The 23,929-nt window shown below is 60.5% G+C and overlaps 1 protein-coding gene across 5 annotated transcripts; it reads right to left on the bottom strand.

The window, feature by feature from the left end:
- Positions 1 to 273: 273 nt before the first annotated feature.
- Positions 274 to 22,109, bottom strand: PTH1R (parathyroid hormone 1 receptor). Of its 5 annotated transcripts, XM_060630856.3 has the most exons (16): positions 11,523 to 11,629; positions 10,873 to 10,993; positions 10,144 to 10,362; positions 9,890 to 9,992; positions 7,828 to 7,962; positions 6,111 to 6,221; positions 5,889 to 6,007; positions 5,639 to 5,733; positions 5,241 to 5,436; positions 4,581 to 4,734; positions 2,986 to 3,046; positions 2,580 to 2,646; positions 2,210 to 2,304; positions 1,452 to 1,593; positions 1,293 to 1,334; positions 274 to 787 (listed from the first exon to the last, which is right to left on the bottom strand). In XM_060630856.3, exons 4-16 carry the CDS (start codon positions 9,972 to 9,974, stop codon positions 410 to 412), a joined length of 1,680 nt encoding a protein of 559 aa, XP_060486839.1. In that variant the 5' UTR covers positions 9,975 to 9,992; positions 10,144 to 10,362; positions 10,873 to 10,993; positions 11,523 to 11,629; the 3' UTR covers positions 274 to 409. The 5 variants fall into 5 exon arrangements, with proteins under 5 accessions (XP_060486839.1, XP_060486837.1, XP_060486838.1 ...); XM_060630854.3 differs by lacking the exons at positions 10,144 to 10,362; positions 10,873 to 10,993; positions 11,523 to 11,629 and adding exons at positions 20,722 to 20,844; positions 21,887 to 22,109; XM_060630855.3 differs by lacking the exon at positions 10,144 to 10,362.
- Between the last annotated feature and the right edge of the window lie 1,820 nt (positions 22,110 to 23,929).

Here is a 23,929-nt window from a genome sequence, read left to right as displayed (position 1 = left end):
GGAGGAGCCTGGGTCCCCCCGGGGGCCTCGGTCCAACCAGAAGCATCCAAGGGTGGCAGGGAAAGGTTGGGGCCCCGCCCCTGCATGGCTCCGCCGGGTCCCTGTGTGACCCCAGCAAACTCCAGCCACTGTAGGCCTCTCCCAGGTCTTTCCTGCTCCACTGTGCCTGTGGCCCCCAGAGTCCCTCCTGAGGTGACACCCATGAACTTCTCCGATGCTCCTGCCCCTCCCCTCCCAAGTCCCCAGTTCAGACCACAGGAAGCTACACGCTGCTTCCTTTTCCCTTTTTTTTTTTTTTTTCCTGTTTTGTCTTCCCAGCCCCAGCCCTGAGTGGGCAACCGTCCAACCACCCGTCTCTTGGTCCGTCTGTCGGCCCTCATGTCCATGGGTCCCACCCTCAGGTCCCCCGTCACATGACTGTCTCCCACTCCTCCTGCAGCAGGGCAGGTGGCCGCTCCGGCGCAGAGGCCTCCTCGTCCAGCCCCGAACAGGAGCCATTGAGGAACCCATCGTCCTTGGGAGCAGCCACGGCAGGTGGTGTGGTCTGGAGGGCCGGGGCTCCCGGTTTGGTGTGGCCGGGGAGCGGGGGGTGGCCGTTGGTGGTGGCGGCGGGCAGCAGGCGGGGGCTGAGGGGCAGGCCGAGTCCCGTGCGGGGGCCTACGTTGGTCACACTCGTGTGAGACACCATCGGGCCGTAGCTGTAGCTGCTGCTTCCGCTGCGTGCCTTCCGCTTGAAGTCCAGTGCCAGTGTCCAGCGGCTCCAGGATTTCTTGATCTCAGCCTGTACCTGGGGTGGTGGGAGGAGGGCAGGACGTCAGGTAACCCCTCTGCCGCATGTGCCCCCCGGCCAGGCCCAGCCGTGCCCTCCTCCCTGCCCCTACAACACTCAGCACTGAATAGAACCGAAGGCACGGGATATCACTGGAAAATTCCAAGGCCAAGTAAAATCCCGTCATCCTCAGAACATGGTGCCTGGCTTCAGGCAGCTGACACGCCCAGAGTCTACAAGGCTCAAATGGCCCCAAGGGTGGCTGAGTTGTTCAGTCTGGATTACGGAGATTCAACTGTGGGCTTGGGAAGACACTGGCTATGCCAGAGATCGAAGAGCCCACAAATCCTAGGACGTCCCAAGCCTGAATCATCTGGAAAGACTCTGCTTTCACAAATGTTCTCGGGGATGTTCTTGGAGGAATATAGGAGGAGCCGAACAGAAGAATGGAAGGACAGGACTTGGGGGGCCCCTGGCGCTTTCCCGTTCTCCCTGCCTCGTACCAACGTCGCCCACCGCTTACCTCGCCGTTGCAGAAACAGTATATGATGGCGACAAAAAATCCCTGTGGAGAGAGGCACGTGGGGTCAGGGCCCGGAGGCCGCATCCAGGGAGGGTGGGAGTGGACCCTCCTCCGCTGCCCTCCCCACCTTCGGCCGGGCCTTGGGCAGGGCCTGCGCACCTGGAAGGAGTTGAAGAGCATCTCGTAGTGCATCTGGACTTGCCAGAGCGTCCCTGAGACCTCGGTGTACGGCGTGGCCATGAAGACGATGTAGTGGACGCCAAAGAGCGGCATGAGCACCAGCGTGGATTTGAGCAGCTTCCTGGGCCGGCAGGGCACGTGGGTCAGGAACAAGCCCCTTCCCCTCAGTAGGCACGGTGCCGTCCCCACCCGCCAGCCCTAGGCTCCAGGCTTCGGGAGCCACTACGGGACCTGAGGCTCGGGCCAGGGTGGAGCACAATCCAGTTAACCTGGGACAACCACCCTTCGCTGTCTTGGCAGAGTGTTAATAGGGCCCTTTGGTGCTTGCACCTGCCGGTCCCCCTACTGGCACACACTCATCTCCCCCCCCCGCCCCCCCTGCCACCCCTGCCTTCCTTCTTCATCCCACGGCCCATTCCTCAGGTCTTAGCTGAACCACCGCCCTCTCGAAGCCACCCACGGCCCTCAGGTCCCTCAGAGTTGAACGATCAGCTCTTTAAGGAGAGGTCTGGGTTTGTCTCACCCTTGCAGACCCCAGCTCTAGGGCAGGGCCTAGCACCGAATGGCCCAGGTTGGCTCTGGGGTGAGATCCCTGGGGCCAGCCAGGGAGTCAGGAGCTGGGTTCTCCCCCTGACACAGGCTCACTCCTGGAGCCTCTGTCTTTGCTTTTTCACATGGTGCCGGGGTCTGATGACCCCTGAGCTCTGAGGAGCCGGGGTCTGCCGGGCACAGCTCACCGGTACTGCTGCCGCGTGTCGCACCGGCCGGCATTGGTCTCCCGCAGCTTGGTGGCCAGCACCCGGACGATGTTGATAAAGAGGATGAAGTTGAGCTGTGGGAGGGAGGGAGGGCTGCATCTCGAGCTGCACCCCAGCCGGGGGTGGGGGCAAGGGCCCCGGGGCACGCGGCCCTGCCCGGACTCTGCTCTGCCACTGCGTCCCCAGGTGGGCCCTTGGTTTCCCCAGCGGACTGGGGTTGGGGGCAGCTGCTTCTCAGGCCTGTGGCTCCAGTCCTGGGGTCCGGGGAAGCCTCGAGTCCCCGTCAGGGGCTGGGCACTGGGGCCTGTGGCACATACCCCCACCCGGCCCTGTTGCCACCCCTGCTCACCACGATGGAGGCCAGGATGGGCACCTGGATGATCCACTTCTTGTTCCCGGAGCTCAAGTCCCAGCACCTGGGGGAGGCCGAGGCATCAGCTCCCACCCCCCTGTTCCCACCCTGAGCCTGCCCACAGAGTGGCCCCGGAGCTGGTCTGCTCTGACAGAGGACAGCCGAGTGTTGGGTGTGGCCAGGCCTAAGGCCACCCTCACACGCTTCTTTTGCAGCAGCCTCTTGTGACCCTGAGGGGGCACCTGACTCAACGCTGGATACAAAACTGAAGCGGGGCCCACTCAGGGCCAGGGTACAGGAAGCCCCCTCACATACCGCACAGAGGAAGAGGGCTCCAGGGGTATTTCTGGCCTGTGTCAGAACCCCCCCGCCCCCGCTGGCCCCCTTCTCCACCTGGACCTACCCGGTGTTGGCCAGGCTGGCTCTCACACTGACCCACACGGCCACGAAGATGGCGGGCAGACCTGTGGGTGCAGAGGGGGCAGCGTGTGAGGAACCGTAGGTGCTGCCCACGATGTCTCCCCCCTCAGCCCTCCTCGCCAGACCCCTCTCATCCTTGAGGACCCCTAGCTTACCCAGTCACCGTCCCTGACCCCCCTCACCCTGGAGCCACGGGCTGCTTGGCGACAGAGCCACAGGCTGGCATGTGCCACTCCGCTTCCCCAACAGCCTCCTCTGAAGGCTCTAGTGCCCAGCGCCCAGTTCAGCCCTCTGCCCTCATCTTGGCTCTGCGTCTCCTACCCACACATGCAGACCTGCCGGGCACAGGGTAAAATAAGGCATCGCTGACTTCCCTGTGCCCAGCCCATTCCCCCCTGCTCTCCTCTCAAGGGCAGTGATCCGCACGGGGTGCTCTTGTGGGGAGGGGGCCCAGTGCCAGCATTCTTCTGTCCCAGCACGCCCCCCTCCCCAACACCCAGCGTGAAAGGCCCTAGCCCCCACGGATGAGACTGGATGGAGTGACAACCGTCGTTCCAGGCTGAGTAAAGTCCACAGGGGAACCTTGGTGTTCCCAGGCCCGAGTCAGCTCAGAATGCACATGGTACCTCTCAGTGAGCTCTGCCTCTAGAAGGGAGCCCAGGTTCCCACCCTCCAGCCCCTCACACTTCATTCTAGGCCAGGTGAACTCTTGGGAGGGGCAGGGTGCGACCTGGGTTTATGGTGGGAAAAAGAGCTGTGACATTCTTGTGTCATGAAGCTCTGTGTGCTCCCAATCTGTGTGTTTCCTGCCCACCCTGACACCTTCTAGCCCCAGAGCCCATGTCAGTTCCTGGAACCAGGCTCAGATCTCCCCCAGCTCTGGGGCTTGCTGTGGGTGAGGACAAGGTCAGGGTGTGGCAAGGGGCTGTGGCTGTTGACCTGAGAGCTTCTGGGTGCTGAGTGCAGGGAGGAGGGCTTCAGCCACCGGGCCTACCCCTTTGCAGTCTGGCCAGTCGCCCCAGTCTGGCCAGTTGCCCCGGAGCCCAGCCAAGCTCGGGAGCTGCCAACAATAATGGACAATTATCGGTAACTCAATCCCAGAGCCCGTGGGGGAGCCGTGCAGAGCCCCAGCAACCCACTCTTCAGAGGGGCTGCTGAAGCTCAGATGATGCCGAGAGCCCGCCCTGGGGTTCTGGGTCATGGATCCTGCAGGCAGTGAGGGGGATCGGCAGGGAAACAGGGCTCAGGGTGGAGGGGGCACCCCAGATCCCAACCTTGGCCCTAGGGTGATCTCTGACCCGAGATCCCACTCTGATCCTGACCTGAATCTTAACTTGAGAGGACCCCCTCCTTCTCTTGGGCTGGGCCTCAAGGCCAAGTGAACCCCAACCCCGGGCTGAGCCAATCCCAGGTGAACCCTGACCCCTGGCCAAGGCCTGTTGCCTGAATCTGGGATGGGGTCAGACTCACAGAAGGGTGGATGGGATGGCATATGCTGTGTGGGCACCTGACCCTTTGACCCTGCTGCCCATGGCCCCACCCTTGCCCCAGCCCCCGCTGTCCCCCACGCCTGCCTACCCCAGCCGAAGACCGTGAAGCCCCACAGATACTTCTTCTCTGAGAAGAAGGCCATGAAGATGAGGCTATGCAGGTACAGCCCCTCCACCAGAATCCAGTAGTAGTTGGTGGCCAGGAAGTAAAGGAAGAAGGTCACAGCTACCCTGCAGCCCGCCTAGGAGAGCAGTGGTGTTAGCCAGAAGGCAGGCCTGCATGTGCAGAAGTTGGAGATGGGCTGAGGGCTGCTCATAACATAGGACAAGTGGTGCTGGTCACGAGGGCAGGAAGGGCCAGACTCTGGTCAAGGGCAGAGCTGGGGGTGCAGGGAGAGGGAGAAAGCCGTCGCCAGGGGCAGGAGGGCACTCAGGACAGTGGCAGGGGGCAATGTGAAGAGGTGGGGTAGGTGGGCGTGCTGGGCTGAGGCAGGAGTGTTGAGGAAAGTGCCGGGTGAAGACAGTCACAAAGCCCACGGCAGCAGGGGCTGGAAGCGGGGGTCGAGGGTGCCGGGTGGCTGTGCGTGGCTCACTCCAGTGGCATGGCAGGAGGAGACGGGCAGAGGGGAGGGCCTAGCGGCAAGTGGAGGTGCCGGGCGAGGGACGGCAGGGTGGGTCTCGCGCGAAGCCAGAGGTGGGGAGGGGGGGAGGGGGGCGCGGGCCGCCGGTGAGAGGGAGGGGCACTCACGTAGCCAGCGGCGGCGGCGGCGGGCGGCGGGGGCGCCTGGGCGATGGCGCGCAGCTCTTCCTCGGTGAGGCGCTCGGCCTCATCGAGCGTGGCCCCCGAGTAGAGCACCGCGTCCTTGACGAAGATGCTCACGGCGCGAAGCATGAAGGACAGGAATAGGTGCATGTGGATGTAGTTGCGCGTGCAATGCAGCCTCCTGCGGGGCGCGCGACAACACCGTGGGTGAGGGCACGGGGACGCGCGGGGGGGGGGGGGGGGTGTGTGGCCGGGAAGCCAGGCTGTGCGCGGCTGGCAGGGACGCCCCGCCCGGGTAAGGGGAAGGGAGGCACCGGACCTCGGCCCCACCCACGCCCACGCCCACGCCCACCGAGCGCGGCCCCGCCCATAGCCCCGCCCACCTGAAGTACGCCAAGATGAGCACAGCCACGGTGAGGGAGGCCAGGGAGACAGAGTAGCCCACGGTGTAGATCATGCCCAGGCGGTCAAACACCTCCTGTGCCGGTGGGGACACACCGTCAGAGCCCTGGGACTCAGGTGGAGGGTAAGAGGCCAGTGAAGGTTGCCGGAGGAGTCAGGCCTAGCTCAGGGGTCACCAATGGGGTAGGGTGACCTTATCCAGGTCAGGTTGGGGAGGGGGAAAGCTCGCACCCGTTCACGAGTCTCATTGGTCAGGAACTTGACACACTCGCTGTAGTTGGCCCATGTCCGGTTGTGCCCAGGGACCAGTTCCCAGCTGCCATTGCGGTCACAGCGACGGTAGGCATGGCCTGCGGGTCCATGGGGAGGGTCAGGGCAGGCAGAGAGGTCTGGAGCTCTGAGCTCCAAGTCCTGGCACCCCTGTGGTCCCCACCCTACTCCAGCCTGCCTTACCTTTGTGATTGAAGTCATAAATGTAGTCGGGACAGGGCACGGCCACCACCTCACCTGGTGCCCCCAGCGGCCAGCAAAGGATGTGGTCCCACTCGGGCAGGCAGGGGCGCCCTGTGCCCACAGAGACAGACAGACAAGGTGGGGGACACCAGTCAAGTCCATGGTTAGTGACCCAGAAGAATGAACACACCTGTGGTCGCTGGCTCCCTCAGGGACAGGTGTGCCCCAGGACTGGAGAACTCAGGCCTGGAGCATTCTGGAGAGAATGTATTGAGCCTTACTACCTACTGTGCCCTGCACCCACCTGGCCTCATAGAATTCACCCACAGCCCCTGTATGCAGGTACTGGCATGGCCCTATTTTCTAGATTGACTGGTGGAGGCCAAGAGAGACAAGTGATCTGCTGAAGTCATACAGCCTAGGGCCCTGCCCTCCTCAGGGACTCAGCCCCTGGCCGGGCCTTTCTCTTTTTCCTCTACTCTTGGTCCCACCGCCAGGTGTCCCTGGAGAAGGGGAAGTTCCCAGACTAATTCCCTCAGCTGAGAATGCTTTCCGTGTGATCGTTGCCCAGGGACCATGGACAGGAGGCAGGAGGACTAGCTTCCAGTGCCAGCTGACCTCATGCAGATGTCCACCCTCTTTGTATTCCAGCTTCTTCACCGGGTAGCTGGGACTGACCATATCAGCCTGTGCTTCCACCCCCCTCCCAGACCCACCCTGAGCACCTGCTACAAGACTCCAATGATCATTCGTAGGGAAGGTATCATCCCCCCAAATCTAAGTGCTATCTGTGGGATTCTACCCTACTTTAGGGCTCCAGCCTTACAGCAGAGCTACTAAGTGACCTTGGAGGGTCCCCGGCCTCTGAATCTTCTACTTTCCACCCCCCAGCTCCCTTCTTTCCCTCTGCAGGGCTCCAGCCACAGGACTCTCCAGCCATCCTGGAAGGCTGCCTTGATGGCTGGACCCACCCCAGCCTGGTGAAAGGCTCTCTGTCCTGGGCACCATATTCCCAGCCCCGCCTGGCTAGGCCCACAATTCCCTCTGGTCCCTGGGGAGCCACAGGGTGACCACAGCCTCCCAGATGTGGCCCATCTGGAATCTGCTGCCCACCCAGCCGGTTCAAACCGGCCCTGTGGCTGCAGCCTGGGCTCTGCGTTTGTCTCTCCTTACCTTCCTGAGGGACAACACTGCCCTGCATCTTCCTCCCTCTCTTTTCTTCTCCCCTCCTTGTCTCACTCTCTCTGGCCCCGCTCCTCCGTGGCTTCCATCCTCTCCTGCTCTGTGTCTATGGCCCAGGATACTATTTTTGATGGACCCTCCTCTGACAGAGTGCCAGTCCCAGTTTGTGCCTCCCGGTCCCCTGTCTGTCTCTCCCTGTCTTTGTATCTGGCCCTGCCCCTCTGTCTCCCAGGTTCTCTGTCATCTCTCTCCATGGGAGGGGCCACAGCCCTGGGGCCACCGCTGGGGTAATGTGGGACAAGTTCTCTGCCCAAATCTCCTGGGTGTCTGGGCCCATCCAGCTGCCGGCCCCCTCCACACCATACCTCCTGGGCTCTGTCTCCTCCCAGCCCCTCCCCTGCTTTCCTAAGGGAGGGGGCCACAGCCTCTTCTTTTCCACAGAGCTGAAGAGCATGAGCTCACTTGCCGGGGATCGAGCGGCGGGGTGGGTGGGTCCTAGGTGGTATCCCATGGATGCATGGAAGCACAGACATACCTCGGCGCCTGCTGCCAGTGGGCGCCTCCTTGTCCTCCTCGGACTCGGGGTAGAGCTTCCCAGATGCCTTGTCTTTCTTAGGCTTCCCTGATGTGGATGCAGATGCCCATCCTTTGTCTGATTCCATTATGTCAGCTGGAGAAATCAGGGCAGTCATGGCTATCGATTGTCCTACGGCAGGAGACCCAGGGCACACTCCTGCCTCAGACTCCCCCTTTGTGCAGTGTGGGTTCATCCCTGTCCTGCTGACAGCCCAGGCCATTGAAAGAGCTGAGGTAACAGGTGAGGAAGCGCTTTACAAACTGTAAAGTACTTGCCAGGTGCAAAGTAAGCAGAGGGTATGGAGACTGTCAACAGGAGGTTCAAATGGGAACGAACACCACGCGGGCGTGGGATCAACTAGCTGGCAGAGCAGTAAACGTGGGCAACCCACGGGCAGAGGCGGTGTCCTCCCACCCAGGAGTCGGAGCCAGAGCCTGTGCAGGAGGACGAGGCCCCACCAGGGGGCGCAGGACAAAAGCGGACGGTAGGGGTGATGTCCACGGAGAGGTTAAACTGTGAAAACGCAGCCTGGCCAGAGCATTGTGCAGCTCAGGAAGCTGGCGGTGTGGATGACAACAGCAAGAGTGTGCAGCTGTCAAGGGTGTTCAGGCAAGTCTACCTACCCGTCCGTCCCCTGCCCTGAGATACTTGAGTTAAGGGTCCACAGGGTCCACAGAGGGACTCCAGAGACTGAGCTGGGCTGGCCTTTCTCTCCAGTAGAGAGATGTTCAAGATCTCTCTCCCTCGCTGAAAAGTCTCCCTCATTCTCTGACTTGTGTCCCTTCAGTGACAGCCTGAGCAGGGCCCCTGGCCCTCCCATGTCAGGGTCTGTGGCAGCAATGGGAAGCTGAGGGCAGACGCCCCAACTGGGATGGAATGGCTGTGCCTGATCCTTGGGGCATCAGCAGGGAGGGGGTAGCAAGATGGGGTAGAGCAGGAAGAGAGGGGCTCCATCGGGAGGGGGCGGGCTGGGGCGGGGCAAGGTGCCTCCAGGCTTCCACAACTAGGAAGAGTGCTGGGACCCAAAGAGAGGGGGCCCACCTGACCCCCAAGCCCTGAAGTCACCAGGGCAGGGAACCAAGGAGTCACCAGTGGGGCCAGTGTGGACAGGGCTGTGACCAAAGAGACCAGGTGAATCCCTGTGACTGTGAGCAAAGTCCACGTGCTACAAAGTGTGTCACTGTGTGCTTGGGTCCCCGGCAGTCTGAGAGCCAGCTCCAGACAGGAAACTGTTCTTGACAGCCAGTCGGGGGGGCGGGGGGGAGGGTGGGTCTGGGCTTCTTCCAGGTCCATGAGACTGATCAGACAGGCGGCAGAGGCCCGGATGGTTGCTAATGAGCTCCCATCTTCTCTTCCAGGAAATGGACTCAGGGCAAGATAGGGCAGGAGGCAGGAAGGAAGGTGAGTGCCCCCTCTTCACCTTAGCACAGGTCCCTGGAGAGGCTGCACTGGTGGGCAGCAGCCCTCCCTACCTCAGATCAAACACCTTCTCCCGGACAGTAACTATGACTCAGAGTCCCAGGTACCCATCCTCCCCGTCCAGCCCCATGCACCCCAATTCTCCTGACCCTGGACACCTCAGCCTCGTCTTCTGACCAGGTGGCCCTCTTCAAAGATCTACTTATCTTTCTGGACCTTCCTTGGATACCTCCTCCTCCAGGAGGCTGTCCCAGCGCACCCCAGTGGGATTTGGCGCCCTAGTCAGTGCCCCTGATCCTGGTGTGCCTTGCCAGATCTAAGCCTGTAGGGGTGATTCGGACTGTGGCTGCCTTCATACCGCCCTAACCCTGCCACTGGAGGGAAGGCTCAGTGCATTTCAGTCTGCTGACTTTGATGACACCTGACCCACCCCACTTTGGCCTGACCTCCTCTTCCAGCACCCCCCCCTCCCCCCCCCACTTCCCTGGTGCCACTTGGTTCCGCATCCTAGGCCCTCATCTTCATCTGGACCCTCCCTCCCTCGGACCTCGCTTCCAGACCCTCCTTCTTTGGCCCCACCTCCCTCCGGCTCCGCCCCCACCTGGCCTCTGCAGGACTTCTTTGAGCCGCTTCTGGCATTGGGCCTGGGCACGGTGCAGCAGGAAGATCTGCTCCTCTTTGGTCATGACGTCATCTGCATCCACCTACCAAGTTGAGCGTCAGACTGCAGGCACGACTTACCAGCTCAGAGGCAGGTCCTACAACCATCCCAACCTCCCTGAGGGATTCCCACACCCCCCCCCCCCCGACCCTTTCCAAAGGCCTTGAGTCTAGAATTTGGGAACTCTGCCTTACAAAGCTCCCATTTTACAGATGGGAATCTGCAGCTCCAAAGGGTAGGGCCTGTCCCACCAGCAGGATAAAAGAGGGAGGGGAATGTCCCCTGCCTGTCCGCTAGTGACCCTGTAGGCTGCAGCCACTGATACTGTCTGTGCAGTCTGTTCCCTAAGGGTACATGGGAAAGGGATGGAATGTCCCAGGATGGATCCTCACAGGATCCTGTCTGTTGGGGACCTGGTAGGGAGAGGGGGTGGATAAGGAGTGGTGAACTCTGGGGAAATAAACCAGCCCTGGATTCTTTCAAGCCCTAGTGCCCTGGGGGACCTCCGGAGTCACCAATTTCCATCCTGGCCCTCTCCCCAGTCACTGCTCTCTGCAGTGAATGGTGAGTGCCTCAGCCGCTCCCACCCTTGTGGTCCCAGAAGCTAGAGGACTGAGGAATTGCTGGCCAGTGGTCTGGTTGGGCGGACACTCCCCTGCGGGCTGTGGGTGGGAGTCACCCACATCCCACTGCTTATCTGGAGGCTCCTTCCACCCAAGCCGACCCTGTGTTTTTTTCTTTTTTGAAGTGTACTTATTTTGGGAGAGAGAGCGGGAGACAAAGAGCGAATCCCAAGCACCTCTGCTCTATCAGCGCAGAGCCCGACACGGGGCTTGAACTCACGCACCGTGAGAGCATGATCTGAGCTGAAATCTCAAGAGTCAGATGCTAAACCGACTGAGCCACCCAGGTGCCCGACTGACCCTGTATTTTGACGGTGCCAACAAGAGAGTATCAGTTCCCACTGTTTCCTCTGGAATATACTTCCTTCTTTTCCTTCCAACCTGGGCACCCTGGGCACTCGCTGCCACCCACTGGGGTTCCCTGGAATCATTTTGAGGAGGAGAACAAGATCATCACGGGCATCGGGGTGTGGTCGCACCCTGAAGCTGTGCCCCCCCCCCCCCCCGACAGGGTTGGAAGCGGGTCAGAGTAAAGGCAGCATGCTGCCCTGGGGACAGCTTAGTGTGACCAAGTCTAGCCACTTCCACGAGTGGGACCCACAGAGGTTAATACATTCCCCTCGCATCCCCCTCCCCCCCCCCAAGTTGGAGCCAGGTCCCCTCAGACACCAGGACAGGGACATGTCTGTCCCCTTAGACCCCTCAGCCCCAAGAGCAGGGCTGTGTCCCCTCACACTCCACAGGGCAGAGCCTGGCTCCCTTAGGCTCTCAACAGGCAGAGCTGCCGCCCCTCAGCCAACGCACGGCAGGGCCGGTCCCTTGTCAGAGGGGAGCTTTGCAGGGCGGAGAGCCAGGGGGAGGCAGGGGAGGAAGGAGGCGGGCTGGGGAAGGGGCGGGCTGGCCGGGCGGGGCGGGTCAGGGAGCCCGGCTGCTGGGAGAAGTTAATTGACCGCGTCTCTCGGTGGCAGCAGCAACGGCTTCCAGGGCCAAGGAGTCTCCAATTGGCTCGGCCGGACTTGGGTTCCGCTGGTTTTACTTAGCGGAGCGCGTGCGCGTCTGTGCGCGTGCGCGTGAGGGGCGGCGCGGCGTCCAGCGGCCGCGCACCCACTGCGGGCCGGCTCGCGCGCTCGTGTGCGCCCTTGTCTCTTTGCGTTCTCACGTGGGGACTGTCCCGCATGCATCTGGGACGTGAGCCTCGGGTGTCTGGGAACATGCATGTGTACATGTGTTCCCGGGCAAAGGTCCGCGTGTGCGCCCCTGCAAGTGTGTCATGCGGCGGTTCCTTACGGGGCGGGGGGGGGGGGGGGGGGGGGGGGCGGGGGCGTCTATCAGATGTCCGTGCTCCGTCTCTGCAGTCTGAGTTGGACCCTGAGATCTCCGCTGGATCCAGTGCCCAGGGCACCCCGGGAAGGGCTGGGGCAGATTGTCATGTGCTCCCTAGTGGCCCCCACACCTCCTGTTTCCTCCCGGCTCTACACGCTCCTCCCTGAGCTGCAGCGGAGCAGGATGGGGCTTGAGGGAGGACAACTGGGCCTGCCCTAGTTCACGGGGCTCCAAGGTTAACCAGAAGTTCTCTTTGTGCCTCTGGCATTGGGGGTCCAGGCTCCTGAGAGGTCTGATCCCTGCATAGCTGAGCTCACCCCAACCCATGATAGCACCCCTTCACTACCATTTCCATCATTACAACTGGCACCTCCATCAATAAACGCCACCACCATCACCACCAACAACCATCATCACCTTGACCGACGACGCCAACACAAACCATCACTACCCCCATCACCACCGCCACCTGCACCAGCACCATTGCCACCGCGAGCACTAATTATTACCAGCAGTGTGACCGCCATGACCACCATGAGCACCATCCGGACCAGTAGAGCATCATTACCATCACCGCTGTCGCAATCCCCACCAAAGGCAACATTAGGACCACCACTGCCATCACCATTATTGCCACCAGCCCCATAACCACTGTCGGTACCACCTCTACCATTGCCTTATCCTTACTCCCTCACCGCACCCCCCTCCCCACCCCTTCTTCTGCCCATCTCCATCTCTCTCAAGACAAACAGATAATGCCCCATCTTTTTGCCAGCTGATGGAAAGCTCCTGAGTGACTGAAGCTCCTACCAGTCCCCAAAGGCTGGCACACCAGCCCTCCTAATAGACTAGCCCACTGATGTGAGCAGTCATGGGTTGAAAACTGCCCATTTGGCAAAGCGTGCTGGCTGGGTGATGACCAGGAACTAACCACACGCTCCCTCACAGGCCCAAGGCGTCCGCTCAGCCTCCACTTAACTGCTGCTGCTTTATCCTCTCTATGGCCAAGGGGAGGCACCGCTCTTTTCTGGAGTCTGGCTTCCACGGTGGGGCTGGGGACACTCAGGAGAAGGGAGGCACCTCATGGCCCCCAAACTTCTCCATTTATCCACAGGGATGGTGGCCCCACCTCTGACCTCCCTGAAGTTGTAGGACCCATTGCCACTCAGGACTGCCACTGCAGCAAGAACCCAAGCCAGAATCAAGGAAGCACTTTCCCAAGGAAAGGAGGACAGTTCCATGCCAAGTTCATTCCCACTGCCCTTGAGTACAGCTCCCCTGCCCGCAGTGCCCCCATTCGTCCTTCCCTCCAGCTGTGCCCTCTCCTCGTCCAGGGACATTCTGCTGGCCACCACTGGACCTTGAATCCCACCTCCACCACTGATGGGCTCTGTGTCTAGGGAAGTTGCTTAACCCTCGTGCCTCAGTTTTCCACCTGTGCGAACAGGGGGATGATAGGGCTGTCGTGAGCATTCAGTGAGGTACTGCATGGACAGCCTGGACAGGGGTTGGGTCGGGGCCGAGCTGGTCGCTATAACTGCTCCCCTTAGCAGCGCCACCAGTGCCAAGTCGTGGCTCTCCCACTTGCTATGGGCTCCCCTGCTGCTGGGCACTGCAGGTGGCTCCAGGCTGGGGACCTAGAATGGCAGAGGGAGACCGAGTAGATGACTAAGTCCAGGGACCCACAGTGAGGGGTGGATGGGAGGCGGGACTCCAGAAGGCGGGGGAGGAGGAAGTACAGGAGGGCCTGCTGGGTGAAGTGTGCCTGGTGAGTTTTTGGGGCGATCCAAGCTGGATTCCCAGTAAGATTGCAAGTCACTGCAAGGCCCCCCAGGCTTGGGCTTGGTGGGTAACAGGGTCCTTCATCTGCCTCTGCCCTGACTGAGGAGGCCTTATCTCCCGAGTGTGAAGGGGAAAGCGAAGGCAGATCGATTTCCCCTCCTGGCCTGTCGACTCTGTCTGCTCCTCCCTCCCCGGACCTAACCAGCCCTTCTTCCCCTTTCCCAGCAGAGTTCAGGTCTTTCTGGCCCAGCTCCTGGTGCGGGGGACTCACGCTGGCTCAGTTTAAATAAACTGAGTGGGGACTCAGTTTAGACCTAGAGTACTGGCAGATCTTGGGTGTCAGGGGTGAGGACTGAGGGACCCAGGGATGGATCATAGCCAGGGGTCACCCACCAATGAGGGGGCCACCCAGCCCCAGCACCAGGTGCCCCAAATCCCCCCTCCCACATCCCTCTTATGGTCTGGAGTCAGGGCTGACTTCTCCTGACCTAACCGATATACGGCTCGGCTTCAGTGCCCCTTGCTGTAGCACACTCCCCATGGTGGACCCCCCAACACAGAGCCTTCCTCTGTGCACATGTGTGCACGATGTGCAGTTTGTGAACACGCAAGGGGTGGGGTGATGCCCTGACTTCAGCCCTGAGCTGGAGGAATAGGGAGAGGGCAGCCTGGGAGCAATGAGCTGGTGTCTGTGGGGCTCCAGGCAGGGTGCAGGTGGAGGCTGGAAGCCAGTATGTTATTTACAAACATAGAAGCTGCTGTCCCAGGGAGAGACTAGTGTGTGGTCAAGAGGCCCGGATGTGTTTCTCATTTCCTGAGTTCAGAAGCCCAGACGAAGAGAAAAGGCCATCTGCTCATTACCCCTCCCCTGGGGTGGGGACGGGGTGGGGGGGGGGGAGCAGTTCCTTCTACCTGAGCTCCCAGAGAAGTCCCACTGAGGACAGTCTCCCAGTTGGGGATGAGCGTCCTCGTGTGGTGGCAGTGGGGGTGGAGGTGAGGACGGGGAGGCCAGGGGTGGTGATGGAGGTGTGACGGTGACAGCTGTGGTGGAGAGAGCCAGTTCCATGCCACTGACCAAATGAGGGCCACTCCTCTCAGCTCCTCTCCTAACTGCCAAATTCCACACATTTGCTGTCTGTGATCCCAGACATGCCTACATTCTCCTCCAGGCAAAACTAAGAAGGAAATACAAGGGCTACTTCTTCAGCTGCCGACACCCCTGCCTTTGGGAAAGGGGCTTCTTCCACTGAGTGGTGTCAGACTCGAGATGTCCTCTTGGGTCATCTCACCCATCCCTCTGCCAGGGTTCGCCCTGGTCCCGTGGGGGAAGGCGGCTGTCAGCTTCCTCATCACCTCTAGAGAAAGCAGACCTGCCTGGCATCCGTCTAGCCCCTCTGCCTATTGGCACCCACCCCGTTGCCCGTGGAGCTTTATCTACATCTCCTTTATCTTCCACCACATCCCCATCTGACAAATGGGGACACTGAGGCCGAGAGTCACAGTTAAAAAGAAGAGGGCCAGTCTGCTTGAGGAAGCACCAGGCCCCATGGATCCTCTAGCGCAAGCCTCAATTCCGGCTTTCCAGAGTCCTTCTGGATTCTACCTCTTGCTGCACCAGGCAAGAGCCTCCCAGCAGAGGCTCCGAGGCAGAAAGGTAATTCAGGGGTGGGGGCAGACAGAGGCGACCACACGGCGATGGTGTTGGTGATGGCATCTTGTGCTCGGCTTTAATGGGACAGAGGACAGTTGTGCCCTGGTGTTTGGAGCGAGGAGAGCTGTACCTCCACAAAAGCCAGGAGGGGAAAACCTTGGCTCACAGGAGACCCCCTCGTGACCTCCTGGCCTTCCTGCACCTCTTCTCCAGGTTCCACTACTGGGACCTGTGCTGGCACCCCTCGATATCTCCCGTGCCAGCTGGCTAGGGACTGCTCCCCGCCCCTTGCTGCCCTCTGTCTGTCCGGCTGGCCCGAGCAGGCTGGGACGGGCTCCCTGCCGGGGACACTCCTGCCCCGCCACCGCTGACAAGTGCTGACTTTTCCTCCCCCTCTCCAGGCCTTCCTGAACAGGCTGCCTGTGTTCAGGGCTGGGAGGGGCTGGGGGGGGGGGGAGGCACTGTGACGCCTCTCATCCTGGCCAGCGTGGACGCCTTCAGGGCAGGAGGTGGGATGGAACCTGGGATGGCGGAGTTGGCTGCTGGACCCGGTGGATCTTCACAGGCGGCCTCTACCCGGCCCGGAGGACCAAGGCCCAGAAGGATAGTACAGCCTAACTTAAGCGTACGCCTGGTCAGCAGAATAGGATCCACCAGCACTCACCTCCGCTCAGGCCGGTCCCAGAGTTGGGGGTCTTTAGGGTTTGGAGGTTTCTGGTGTCTTTGCGAGTCTGAGGGGGGCTTTGCACCCTCTCTCAGTCACACGGTATTTTGCAGACAATTTCAGGGGTCTGCAAAAACCCCACCCCACCCTTTCTTTTTCCTAGGGACTCTCTCTCTGAAAGAGCTGCTTTCCTGATGCGGTGGCTGGACCAGGGAGTGTCCCCAGAAGGCCCACAACAGGAATCTGGGGGAGGCCACTTGACGCCTCATTAAAACATTCCGAAGAAAACCCAAGTTCCCGGGAGGGCTCGGCTCCCCTCCTCCTGCTCTGTCCACAGGCCGTTCCCAGAGCTGGGGTGTGTGTGTTGGGGGGGGGGGGAGGTGTTTAAGGGCAGGTGATATAAAAAGCTTGAACAAATCAATACAAAAAAGACAAATGAGCTATGGAAAGAGGAGTGAGTAATGGCTCTGTGCAAGCTCTTAGAAGAGGGACAATAGACCAACTTAAAGTCCTAAAGCTTATGGGTAATTGGCAAATTAAAATGACAAGACGCACCATTTTTCACCTATCAGAATGGCAAAGGTGAAAATCCTCATGCTTCCCCCGTGAGACAGAGGGTGTTGGGGAGAGACCCTCCTGGTCCCTCCTGGTATTGTGAGTATAAACTTGCGCAAGCTTTCTAGAAGCCAGTTTGGCCATGTCTATTAAGATAAAAAAACGTGAATGTTCTCAGACCCAGCAATGACAGAATCTAGAAATACCCTGCGGAGAAATGGTCACACTGGGCCACGGGAGGGCGTTTCAAGGAGCTCCTCTGCCCCCCCATCTGGAATCTCACACACACACACACACACACACACACACACACACACCCCTATGCAGAAAAGATCTAAATATACATTTCTGGGGACTGCTTAATGCATCCCAGATTTTGGAATACTATGCACCATTAAAAAATAGATTTATGTTTCCTGGCAAGAAGATCTCTAAGACATACCTTTATGCAAAAAAATGCACATGGCAGAGCTTTACCTACAAACAGACACCATTCATTTGACAACAAGCAGAAAACGACAGAACAAAACTGTCTGCTTTATATGTACACAAAAAAGTACCTTTTGGAAATATACAGGAAAAGGTCTGGGAGGACACCCACAGACCCAGACTGTTAAAAATGATCTTCTCTAGAGGGGGCCCTGGGGCTTGGGAGCCATCAAGGGTGAATTCTGTTTACTCTGTACTATGTGACTCTTTTATAAGAAAGAACATATTCAAGTATCAGTTGTTCAATAAAAAAATTTTAAAAAAGTAAAATAACAAGGATTTTATGGAAGGAAGGAAGGAAGAAAGGAAAGAGAGAGAAGGAAGGAAGGAAGGGAGGAAGGGAGAAAAAAAGAAAGAAAGAAAGAAAGAAAGAAAGAAAGAAGGAAAGAAAGAAAAGAAAAAGAAAGAAAGGGAGGAAGAAAGAAAAGGGAAAGAGGGAAAAAAGAAGGAAAAGAAGGAAGGAAGGAAGGAAGGAAGGAAGGAAGGAAGGAAGGAAGGAAAATTAAATAACCCACAGTGGGACATGGGGATCTTGCTTTGGAGGAAGAAACTTGGTGCAAGAGTCTGAAGATGTGGGTTCAAGACCCACCTCTGCCACAGATTCACTGCCTGAACCTCAGGGCCCTTTCCCATAAAATGGGCTGGTGAAAGGATGGAATGAGAAAACATTTGTGACAGTTTCTAGCTCTGAATCTGAGGACAGCCATTGTTCAACACGTGGTGGTTCCTTCCTGTCTTTATTTATTTTTTTTTTTTTAAATTTTTTCCCAACGTTTTTTTTTTTATTTATTTTTGGGACAGAGAGAGACAGAGCATGAACGGGGGAGGGGCAGAGAGAGAGGGAGACACAGAATCGGAAACAGGCTCCAGGCTCCGAGCCATCAGCCCAGAGCCTGACGCGGGGCTCGAACCCACGGACCACGAGATCGTGACCTGGCTGAAGTCAGACGCTTAACCGACTGCGCCACCCAGGCGCCCCTCCTTCCTGTCTTTAAAAGAGGGTCCATGGCCACACTGGCTCTGGAGCAGGCTAGGAGGGCTCACCTGTACTCCCACCCACCACAGCCCCTCCTGGGTCTGACCCTGAGGTCGCATCACATCTCTGCACTCAAGGCCTGCCCCCCATGCTGACCTGCAGTTTCTCTTTCACATGTCCTTAGGATGAGGCATCCCCAAGGATGCCTTTGCCCCCTACTCACAATCTGTGGGTCCGTCCCTTCCTCCAAAATCCACTCCACCTGACCCCCAGCTCGCGGCTACTATTCCCCGTAAGGCACAAGATGGACCAGCTGAGTCTGGCCATAGCCGATGTCCTCACAGTGGGGCGCTTTCTGGCCCCCCAAACCTGAGGTCCCTGGGAGCCCACTTCTGGGACTGGCTAGACAGGCAGCATGCAGGTTTGGTGATGGGAACTATTCGCTGAGTTTGGCGGGCTTAGTGGGCCACAGCACAGATCTGGGTGGGAACGGTCACCCCGGGGTTCAGAAGAAGAAACTGGCAGGCTGTCAGTCTCTCGCTGGCTCCAGCTGAGCCCAGGGGGCCTACAGGCTATTGGGTGACGCTTGGGCCACATCCTCTAGACCTAAAACCTAGAAGGTCTTTGGGAAGGTCCAGTGTATACACAGTCCTAGTATCCCGCCACTGCTGTCCCGACAAGGTCTCAGGGCAGACCCAGCCAGGGCATCCCTCCTCCTGCCCTACCCTCAGAACTGCATCGGGGCTAAGCCAGGCCGATTCTCTGCATGTGCCTCCACTTCCCCAGAAAGCAGTGAGGGGCCCTGGGGACCCATTACCCCCTCCCCACAGAGACACAGGGCTTGGCACCAGGTTGGCATGCAATAAAAAATGGTCATATTGATTGCGTGATTCAGATTACTTTAAAAATGGGAACAATAACAGAACCTTTTTTAGAGGGTTGTTGGAAAGATTAAAGTAGTTAATATTGTAAAGTGCTTAGAACAGTGTCTGGCAAGAAGAGAGTGCTACAAAAGCATCTATTAAATAAAAATAAGAAACAATAGACCTGGGTGCACATGTGCTCACAAAAGCACATGCACATATATGCACAACCACGTCCCTGCAAGTGATGTGCAGACCCAGCTTCAGACACATGTGAGTTCACACGCGTTTCAGACACACACTCACGGGGACCTGGAGAACAGCATGCCCCAAGTCTGGCTCAGCCCTGCTCTGACACACAGACATGCTCTCAGGACACTTACACCCACCCTCCTGTCTACCCCATATATGTGCACACAGACCGCGGGCTGGCTCTGCACACAGCCTGGAAGGGGCCCTGGGGACCGTGAGCCTGGCCCAAGGGGGTGTGGGGAAACAGCTCTGGGTCCTTGCATTTGCCTCCGCACGAGTCTGAGCCTCGATTTCCCCCATCTGCAAGTCCTCCTATGGGGTGAGGTCTCTGGCTTTGGGGAGCCAGAGTTAAGAGGGCGCGGGCACCAGGGAATGGAACGTGCTGAGGCTCCCAGAGGAGAAGAGAGCCTCAGATCAGGGGATTCTTAGCTAAATAGTTCTTGCTGTTTTTTTACAGATGGGGAAACTGAGATGTGGAGGATGGCCAAGGTCACATGGGCATTAGGCAGCTGGAGGAATCTCAGAGCTCTTGCTTTCCCGATGAAGGTTCTGCCTGGGTAGGGAGCTGGTCAGGGGGGAGGCAGCTGCCTGCCTGCCTGCTTGTCTCTCTAGAAGGCAGATGCCCCCACCGGGGAGGTACCAGGGAGGAAGCAGGGGCCTTGAAGTGGGACACACAGGCGGACAGTCTCCTCAGCAATGAGCTAGTCTCCCGGGACAGGGCTGCTGAGGGATCTGACCGACTCCCCGGCACCTAGCACCCAGACTCTGGCCCCGGACGATGATGCTTCCCTCCTTGTCTCCGGCTCTTGGCCTCCGCCAGTGCCTGCTTTTCTGTGCTATTGTTGGTCTGTCTGCTGCTTCTGCTCTGGGGAGCCCTCATCCCCACCCCATCTGTCTCTCTTGCCCATCTCCCAGCCTGTTTCTTCTTCTCCCTCCGGTCCCCTCTTGGCCTCTGCTCTGTCCCTCACTCACCAGAGTCCCCCTCCAGCACGATTCTCCTGGAGAAGTGTTCTGTGAGGTCGGTCTCCTTCAGGGGACCTCCATCCTTCCTCCATGCCACACACACCGCCTCCCTGGGCAAGAGCGTACGCGGTGTGTGCACGCATGTGATTGTGAGAGCTGGAGGGGACCCCTAAATCCTACCCCCTGCCTGGTTGGTTCTGACCTCAGACTCACAGCCCCGTGTGCTGGATTGCAAACAACATTTGCAGAAAACAGAGGCCCTGGAACAAAGTCTGTGGGACCCTACCTTAGGGCCAAAGCCCGGGCTACAGCTAGATCACATTGTCATCTCTGAGGGAGACACAGCCACGGGAGTGGTGCTCGCAGAAGCAGAAGATAGGGGAACCCCAACCATAGATTTCCAGACTTGGGACCCCAAACCCAGCCTTCAGAAATTAGGAGACCTTAGGCATCTGACACCAGGTCCAGACACCCCAGAGACAGCAGGCACCCAGGATCTCGGGTCAGAGAGGACGCTCACCCAGAGTTCAGATTACTCAGGGAACCTAAGACTCTGCGCCCCGGTCGGACCCACCCCAGGGACCGCAGAGCAAGCCCGCAGCCTGTCCTGGAGTGCGGGTGAGGGACTTACCAGTGCGTATGCGGAGCTGAGCACCGGGCAGCAGAGCAGGAGCGCCAGGCCGGGCGCGATCCGGGCGGCCCCCATCGCCACCGCCTAGGGCCCCGTCCCTCGGGGCAGCCGCCGCCGCCGGCCCTGGTGGTGGTGGTGGTGGGGTACAGAGCTGCGTCAGGCCGGGCTGCCCCGCCCACGCCCGGGCCTAGGGGACCCCGGAGGCCCGGCGGCCCGAGGCCCCGGGGCCCGGCGCGGGGCCCATGCGCCGAGGGCTAGCAAGCGAGCGCAAAGGAGAAAGAGAGGGAGGGAGGAAGGGAGGCAGCCGGGGGCCGGGCGGGCGGCGGGCGGGCGCCGAGCGCTGCGGAGCTGCCCGTCTGCCTCGGAGCGGAGAAATCACATCCATATGGCCGGGCCCCCCGCCCCCGGCCCGCCCCCCGTCCCCCCCACCCCACCCCGCGCCGCCTTTTCTTTCTTTCTTTTTTTTTTTTTTTTTTCTTTTGGGGAACTAGGAGCTGTGGCTTCGCCCCACGCCCAGTGGGGGAGGGGTCGGGGGAGGGGTTGGGGTCGCGGTCTGCGGGGGGCGAACCGGGCTGTTATTTTTAGCTCCGCGGGCAGCGCAAGGAGGGGAGGTGGGGCGGGGCGGGGGGCGCGTTTCGAGCCGCTCGGGGCGTGCAGCTTAGGGACGCGATCCCAACTTTGCAACCACATTGAGCCCTTCGGCGATCGGGCCGCCGGCTCCCTGCCCCTCAGCCCCCTCGGATCCCCATCCTGTCCGCCGCCGCCTCCCGCACCCTCTCCCCATCCTGGGCCGGAGCCCCGCCTGCGCCCGCGCGGCTGAAGCACGCCTGCGGCCGGGACGCTCTGCCTGTCGGCCTGTCTGTCAGTCCGTCTCTAGCTCCCCCAGCCTTGGCCTCCGTTCTTCCAGCAGCCCCGAGCTCCGTTTCGGTCACTCCCTCGCTCCCTCCCTCCCCTCCCCCTTCCCTCTCTCTACGAAAACATTTGCAAGTTTCCAAAAAAGCCACCGAGCCGAGCGGCGCGGGGCCGCCGGCTCCACCGGGCTCCGAGGAGGCGCCGCCGACTGACACCGAGACGGACCAGCCCGCCCGCCCCGGCCAGGCCCGGCGTCACCCCTACTCAACGCCGGCCCCCCTCCCCGAGGCGCCGGCCCCCGACCCCGACTTACTCCGAGCGCGCCGCCGCGGCCCGCGCCTAGCCATGGATGTCGGGGACCCCCCGACAGCCTCCCCAGGACAGCGCCCCGTCCGCGGCCCCGGGGGCACTTCATGGGGCTCTCGGGATCCCCTCTGGCCGGCCTGGCCTCCAGCGCCCCCCGCCCGGCCGCCGCTCGGAGCCGCCGCCCGCCGCGCGCGTCCCTCGCCTCGGCGTCTGCCGCTCCCCCTCCCCCCCGCGGCCGGGCGCCTCTTCCCTCCCCCGCGCCCTCCCTGGGCCTCTCCCGCCCCCGCCCCCCCGCCCCCCCGCGCCGCCTCCGCCACGGGTGTGCGGAGCTGCCGAGCCGAGCCCGCTGCCCCTGCCCCGGGACGTCTCTCTAGAGGCCGCGCCCCGGGTCGCCAGCGGCGGGATGTGAGTGTGGAGGGGACGGGGCCAAGGGAGCCCTGACATCGGGGCCCGGGAACGTAGCCCGCGACGCTGCCGCCGCTTCATTCTCTTCTCCGGGAGGCACAGAGGTTATTTTTTCTGATCGGCCTGCCCGGGCCCGTGAACAGGGACCCTCAGCCGCGAAGCAGGACCTCTTCACGGGAGGTACCCCGCGCGCCCCCGGCCGCGGCGCTGTCTGTTCGCCCGCGGGACTCCCGCTCGGGCTGCACCGGGGTCCCTGGGGAGGCTGCCGGGCCGCCAGCCCCGAGCCTGGCTCGGCCGCCACGGCCCTCCCGCCCCGCCCTCGCCTGGACCCCCGGCCTCGGGAACTCCCTAGTGGGTAGGTCCGCTGTGCTCTAGACCCGCCCCCGCCCCTGCCCGCGTCTCGGGGCTCACGTCCCTCTCCCACCCTCCCCGGTCTCTCCCCGGGTCCGGGTCTCTCAAGAGTCTCGACCCTTCCAGACGCCGGCCCGGCCTCCACCCCTCCAGCTCCGCCCCTGACTCCACCCCGGGAGGCTCCAGGCCGCGAGACCCGGGGCTCGGCCGGGACCCCCACTCCGGAGCCCCGCGTCCCTCTCCACCCCTTCACATCTCCAAACACTCCAGGCGGGCTCTGGTCCACTGGGAACCCCCAACTTGGGGGAAGAGCGGGATGAGTCTGTGGGGGCGGGGTTACGAGCTCATGCCCGGGAGGGGACGCTGTAGTGCCGAGAGGAAGGCATCTCGGACCCCAAGCCTGCCACCTTTCAGTATCTGGCAGGGAAGCCGAGGTGCTGGGGAGGGCCTGGGACGCCTGGAGCGAATGGCTTTAGGGATGGCTTGGGGGAAGCTGCCCTGGGAAATACCTGAGTGGAGTGGCAGTCCCTGCTTACCCACTCACCTGTTGTATATCCTGCGCAGGACGACTTCCTGCTGTCTGGGCCTCAGTTGCCTCATCTGTAAACCGAGGATTTGACCAGCTGATTCAAAGGGCACTTTTAACTTTACTGTTTTCGTGCTGCAGAGGGTGGGTGGCCAGACCCATGGGGTCTGTAAGCTTCCCAGACTCAGCCTGTGGAAATGGAGCTCCTCAGAGCCCCCAAACCAGCCCTGGCCCCCCCCCCAACATTTCAGGGATGGCCCCTCCCCCCATGTGAATGGATCTGCCAGTCTAAACCCTCAGACTACTGGAATCCAGCTGCAACCAGCCTTTCTGTCAGCCCACCCTTCTTCAGACCCAAACCCACCCATCTCCCATACTGTATGCACAGCTGTCTTCCTATGGGTCTGTGGCCACATCCTCCTCTGTATCCCACTACCCTCAAATTTCTTGTCCTGGTGATTAAGGACTATGCTGTTTGAGGCAGTTTCCTCCAGAGGTGACTTTCCCCAACAAGTACTGTCCCCTAGACTCCTGGCCTTCTCATGCTCACTCCCCAGCCCTCGGCCTTTATAGTTTACTGTGCTAGGATCATGCTATGCCTGGTGTAGAGAACATCCCTCCCTCCTTGTGACACCATCTTCTCCATTACTGGGGGGCCGGTGGGGGGAGGGGCTGTGATTTGGGAGCTGCCCCCTATGGTGTGTGGGTTACTTAGGAACAGGGACAGAGAGGCCCAGGTGCCCAGAGTGGGTACCTAAGGAACCTTTG

This window comes from Panthera onca, chromosome A2 (assembly GCF_046562875.1).
Source record: "Panthera onca isolate mPanOnc1 chromosome A2, mPanOnc1 haplotype 2, whole genome shotgun sequence".
Taxonomy (NCBI): domain Eukaryota; kingdom Metazoa; phylum Chordata; class Mammalia; order Carnivora; family Felidae; genus Panthera; species Panthera onca.
The sequence above is the reverse complement of the archived record's forward strand: the minus strand, read 5'-3'. Positions and strand labels throughout refer to the sequence as shown.